This window comes from Amblyomma americanum, chromosome 6 (genome assembly GCF_052857255.1).
Source record: "Amblyomma americanum isolate KBUSLIRL-KWMA chromosome 6, ASM5285725v1, whole genome shotgun sequence".
Taxonomy (NCBI): domain Eukaryota; kingdom Metazoa; phylum Arthropoda; class Arachnida; order Ixodida; family Ixodidae; genus Amblyomma; species Amblyomma americanum.
In genome coordinates, this window is record NC_135502.1 from 69,748,143 (window position 1) to 69,754,142 (window position 6,000).

General features: G+C 47.8%; 1 protein-coding gene across 1 annotated transcript in view; it reads right to left on the minus strand.

Annotated features, from left to right (window-relative positions):
- The window catches only part of LOC144093656 (uncharacterized), a 64,306-nt gene extending 62,389 nt beyond the window's left edge, over positions 1-1,917 (minus strand). Inside the window, exon 1 of the mRNA XM_077627247.1 lies at positions 1,364-1,917. Coding sequence (XP_077483373.1) covers positions 1,364-1,475 — 112 coding nt within the window. The 5' untranslated portion in view covers positions 1,476-1,917. The remainder of the gene's footprint in view (positions 1-1,363) is intronic.
- Between the last annotated feature and the right edge of the window lie 4,083 nt (positions 1,918-6,000).

A 6,000-nucleotide genomic window follows, 5' to 3' on the forward strand; every position in this document is an offset into this window, starting at 1 on the left:
TCGGAAGTATATTTGTTAGCGCCATACAACTGAGAACAAAAAAAATTGGCCTCCTCGATGTTGCTGGAGTGAAACATGTAATGTGTAAAAGCAAGACAGCGTCCATTGAGAATGTCACTGTTTAGAAAAATGATGCAGAACTGCTGTAAGCATCAAGATATTACTTTGTTCTAGTGAGTACAGTTAACGAACTGTGCCCTGTAACTGCGTGCTCAAGTTAGAAACGAGTAGAAGGTAAGCTTATTTTTCTTCTCGCATGATTTAGTGATCACGTTTCTCAAGGCAAATGAAAAATACGGCTTGTTGCTGCGTGAACTTTAAGTCAGGTTTTTTGATATCCTGAAAAACCATCGTCAGTTTCAATGTCTTCTGAGGTATAGCTTTCTTGCTGAAGACGATGAATGTTCCTGCTCCTTAAACTGTGCGCGTACAGCAAACGATGTGGATCTCTGGAATATTTCGTGAATCGCAGGGGATAAAACACTATTTCTTCGAAGGCTGTACGCTCAATGGAAATTTTAGAGAGGGACAGTAAATGGTTAAAAAAAAAGAGTTGGTGTTTTCTACAACAAAAAAATTAGAAAACCATCATCTTGATTAAGTGCTATTCATGTTACTTTTTTCCCGTTAGAAATAGAGGAAAAACAAAGCTCGAGACGATGATCAGTGGACTCCAGCATGTTCGTCGGCAAACCGAAGGAACGTGCAGATCAATTCAGAAACGCGGGCTCGCATTCGCCCGGTCGCATACATTTTCGTGCGATCGAAGAGCCAAAAAGAGTTCAACTACCGACCGTGTTTTTCCCGCATCGGGCCGATATGATGGTGCTAGAATGTCGCCAAAGGGGCATTTAGAAATCATACATAATTGTGTTCTTTTCAAAGACAAGTTCGAATTTTGCGCAGATGGGTGGTTGGAAATGATACTTAGTCATCCAATTATATCAAGCTCCATATGAGGCTCTGCGACATGCGAGAAAGCATTTTGCGTATATCTCATGGACAAGTGTGCTAGGCTAGTAAGAGCGTAGATTCTAGGTTTTATTCGCATTTGCCAAACTACCGTATCCGTCTAGTAGGAAAGAAGCATTTTCCTACATTACTGGCCAGCTTCTCATGACACTAGAACTGACCTAGTTCGTCGACAATGGGCGACGCCCTTCAACGCGAGAACACACACTGCCCAGGATTCACGCGGCGTGCACCTCGCAAGGCTAGGAAGACTCGCGCCGGTTCGCAAAACGCGCCTCACGGATTCGCACTTCTTCACACACACCCTCCGCATCTCCACCCAGCGGCGTGACCCGGAGGCGAAACGAGCCGCGCGTGACCGCGGCACTGAGTCGCGCGGGGGCTCCCCCACCTGACACGGCTGCGACCAGGAGCAGGAGCAGGGTGACCCAACCACGCCGTCGTCCGCTCTGGCTCCTCCTTCCACCCGTGGCACCGACGGGCCGTGAGACACACAACTCCATGACCGAAACGACGTTGCCTCCATGGACGCGGCGGCCGCCGGTCCGCTCGTGAACGCTGGCAACGACGGTGGGGGCCTAGTATTCCTTGGACTGCTGCGTGTGTGCCGACCGGGCCGAAGCCCGAAGAAGCGCCGTGGGACGCCTTCGATCCGCGGTCTGTCGTCGCGTGGCCACCGTGCGAGCAGCGTCCGGGGCACGAGTGCGGGATCCCGCCCGAAGGGGCGCTGCCGGCGCCGCCACCACCCCTAGCGCCCTCTGTCGAGATGCTGAGCGAGACGCCACTGCGCGCGGCGGGAGAAAGTGAGGCAGCGCGCTTGCTTTTAAGGCGCCGGCGCGCCCCGTGCCTCTCTCCCTCTGTCCGCCCGTCGCTCTTTACACGGCCCGTGAGCGCGAACTCTGTCTCCATTCGTTCTTTGTCGGGCATTGCTTTTGCTTTCACCACCCCTTTCACCATCGCTTTTTTGTTTTCGCTCTTCCGACACCAGATCGCGGAGGAGCGCGAGACGCGATACGGTTCGGGAATGGCCCCGGGAACGCCGAGAAGGGAGGCGCGCTCGCGTTTCTCTTTGCCCACGCACTTCGCTAGAAGCAATGGGAGACACGCCGCTCGCCAGCGTTACGTTCCCAACCGAAATGGAGAAACTCTGGATGGATCGCGTTTTTGTGGCCTGTCCCTATTTTATTTCTAGATTGCGCTAGGAGTGTGGACACCGGTGGTATTTTTTTTTGTTACAACAAAATCAGGTGGTTGCCAGCAGCTCTGTTGTCGTCTCTACTGAAGGGCACAGGGATTACACTCGGCGACAAAAGTTCAAAAGACTTTGAAATTCAAAAAATGATAGTTTTTCTGGAGGCCTAGTTAACAGCCAGAAATTGAAAAGTGCATTCCGTTGGGCGCACAGGAAAGCGATGTGGTGTATTAATATAATCGATACAACCTATGTTGACGAGAGAATGTTCGCTTTCTGGCGGCTTTCCGCAAGGCTTCGAAGCCGACTGTTCGTAGCTTCATAAAAGAATTGCCAGCCGCAGTGCACTTCATGATTGTGCAGTGAAAGGACAAAGCTTTAATCGCTACAAATCAGTGTTTTAGAGCTTTTCAGTTAACCATTTATGCTTTTACCCTTTCCGGGAACCACTAGCAACATGAATCTAAACAAAATCGTTCTGAATCAAGGCTGCTTGATTTAATTTTCTTTTGTAATTTATCTGACCTTTGAATTTTTTCCCACTTTTTTCTCTGGTGATTGAAATCACTCTCGTAGCTAGAGCTTCCTCACGACTACTTCTTTGCCAAGTGGAAAGATTCTATTAACTGCTCTTACTCGCAGGCGGTAACGTGCACTGCCTAAATCAGAAGACCGGAGATCGGAAAGGAACGAAATGAATGAGGCGGCGTTTCCCACCGCTGCGAATCTTGCAATGCCTCTAACGAGCAGCATTTCATTTTTGTGACGCGAGAAAAGGAAAGGGGCTGGAATGAACACAGTGAACTCTGTCATATTTTGTGATACGAGTGAACAACAGTGGTAATTTTTTATGGGCGTTTCCCTCACTCGCTCGTACCTCAGTACTACAGCCTCCTCTCCGATAATACAGGGAGGTAGCGGAAAAGAACTAAAGAGTTGCTTGGGTTGTGAGTGGCTATGCGTAATAAATGTTCTGACATGTTTATTGTTCATAAACCGTGACGGTGTGTACGTCATTTGTCTCTCTCTCTTTTTTTAACAGCGACAGCTGTATACGGCATGCTTTCCGGTTTCACGCCGTCGCAGTCAGCGTGCTCCGCCTACTCTTTCCTTCATGGCCTTTACTACCACACACCTCATGATTGGTACTGCGCCAATAGAAGCAAAGGGGAGCGAGGTGTAGCAGGAAGAGGAGAGCGGGAAACATATCAAACGCTGCTTAATGGCTACCAGGATGCAGCGGCAACAATGAAAATCACTGCGAGCACGAGGCTGCGCGAACTGCCCAGCACGACGTTGATTGTGTGCCGATCCCAATTGTGAGAGTGGACTCCGCGGGCCGGCTTCAGAGACTTGCGCGGGAGATCAAGCTTGCCTCTTGGAATTCGGTCCAGTTTTAGAACCCACCTCTGCCTTTCTTGGACCCTGACCTATATAACTGATTTCCACCCTGCTTATCGCAACATGCTACAACTTCACTGTGTTTCCTGTGCTCTGACGTCGCATTCACGAAACAATACTCTCTTGTAATCGATGCGGCTTATAGTTGTGCATACGCTAGCTGCAGATGAAACGACACGACAGCAGACGTGCTTTGTGCGTGCACTGCATACAATGCCGAACGTCCATTTCTATGCCATCCACTTGATTCTTGATTCTCGTCCGCCAACGGAAATGAAGATTCTCTGACGGTGGTCGCGATGATCGTCGCCAGTGAAGGCCTGCCAGGCACTACTTCGTTTCTTGAAGACGTTGGGGCTGCGTGAACGGCTATGACTGTGCCGTGCGCAAAGTCCTTAATGACATAATTTCAATGTTAGATTTCTTTTCTCCTTCGCCGCTGATCCCTCTCCGCAGAGCAGAAAAGCAAACCGGTGCCTTCTCCTGGTTAACCTCCTCACCTTCTCTCTCTCTACTTCTCGCGATGAATATGTTTTACTTTAGCGTGCATTCATTCCCAAGAGAAGAGAGAAAACTCCGTGAGTGTTCGGTACCAAAATACACCGAGTGGAATAACATGTCTCACAAACGTGAAACGAATGACAGCTACAGAACGACCTCAAAGTAACTGCCGGTTGTGAAAAGTAAAATGATGGAAGAAAAGTTTTATCCAGCTGGCGCACAGAACCTCATGAAAGGAGGTTAAGCATATTGTAGATGACACAAGTGCTCCCCCTTCTCCCCTCAGTCGCTTAGAAGCTAGTGCCTTTGCCTGTAGAGCACGTGTTGCGGAGTTCCAAGCGAAGTGCCAAACAAAGCGTGCAATGATAATCATGCGTTTGCTAATGAACAGCGTATGTTGCGGGGCTAGCTGGTTTTTGTCAGCCATCATGGAATCACAGCGCTTGCAGACGAGGACTCGTGCACAAGTTAATGAAGCCTGAGTGGTCGAAATTATTCTAAGGCCCTCCTCTACTTCGTGTATCAAAAATTTCATTGTTGGTATAGCATGTCAAGATCTAATCCCTTATCAGCGCTGCATTATCAAGCCGAGAAATACTTAGATTATGTAGTTTTTTGTGACTGTACGGACGGATGTTATGTCGATACACTCGTATTGGAGCTATCGTTCTTCTCTACTAAGGAAAAATAACGCGTCATTCCTTCTGCTTTCGTTCGGGCTATTTCAGTTTGGAGGAATTTGTTACCACCTGTACTTCTTTCCATGTGTCCTGAATATGATAGGCTACCCTTCTTTACTTTTGTAGTGGTTGTCAGGTCCACTGTCCCGCGATTTACTGTGCGCTATTGGCTTCATTGTGCTGGCTATAGTAAGCGCCTTTTGACAGGTACGGTTGACAATGACAGTTAGTCAACAGAAGCTGTCGTTAAGGCATGCAGCGGAGCTTTGACCATTGCGATCTTGTAGCTGATGACACCTTCCATTCTGTTTTCGTTCCCGCATACCGCAGTGAATCAGCGACCGAAGTATTCTGCTGCTGCAAATGTGTCCGCAGTTCAGCCGGCAGCCATATGAGAATGGTAGGAAAGAAAAAAAAAGCCTGCTTGCTGAGTTTTTCACGCAAAAAAAACCCATCCCGGTTTAAACTGATCCGGTGTCTTTCACTATAATGTACTCCTAGCTATTATGCTGCTAGACAACGCAAAAGACAACAAAAATCTATTTCAATCCTGCATTACTATTTCTCTTTCTTTTTGGTTCGCCCTTGTTTTTTAAAATGAGACGAAAGTCGGCCTTTATTTGCGCGCGCACTCCCGCTTTTCAGGCTTTGCGTTTAATGTCAATTGAATTTGAAGCGGCTGCAGCGAGTACCTGGTGCAGGTTTTAATGCTCTGTTCTCTTCCCACACCCCAAGGCGAGGATAACTAGAAAGATTATTCATAAGGCGCTGAACTGTAATTAGAAAACACTGCAGAGTATTATCGAGAATTTTTTTCCTTGACAAACCCGAGAGACGGATAGTAAATTGCATATTCTCATCCCTCGCCCACGGAGTTTAAAATGGGAAGAAATGAGCTTTAATTTTTATTTTGTTATGCAGAATTGGGATGTCATTTCCGTGAGAATTGTCACCATATTTTACAGAAGAGAATAGCAAGACACATCGCCAGCAACGCACGCGTTGCTCGCACTATTCTTCAAGAAACAAATGTCGCTGAGCCGATGGGACAATTTTTTCTGCTGTTTGAAAGCTAATCATCTCGTGGATGTGTCTGCGCCTAGAGACGTTGGCAAGCAGCAAGTTGTAACAAGGTTTCTTGTTCGATGCACAGCACACAGGGCGAGCAAAAGAAGATTCGAGGATGTATGAGGGAGCACCAAGGCCGAAAAAAAACAATAATGCGTCATAATCTACAAGCGGAAAGGCATGCTT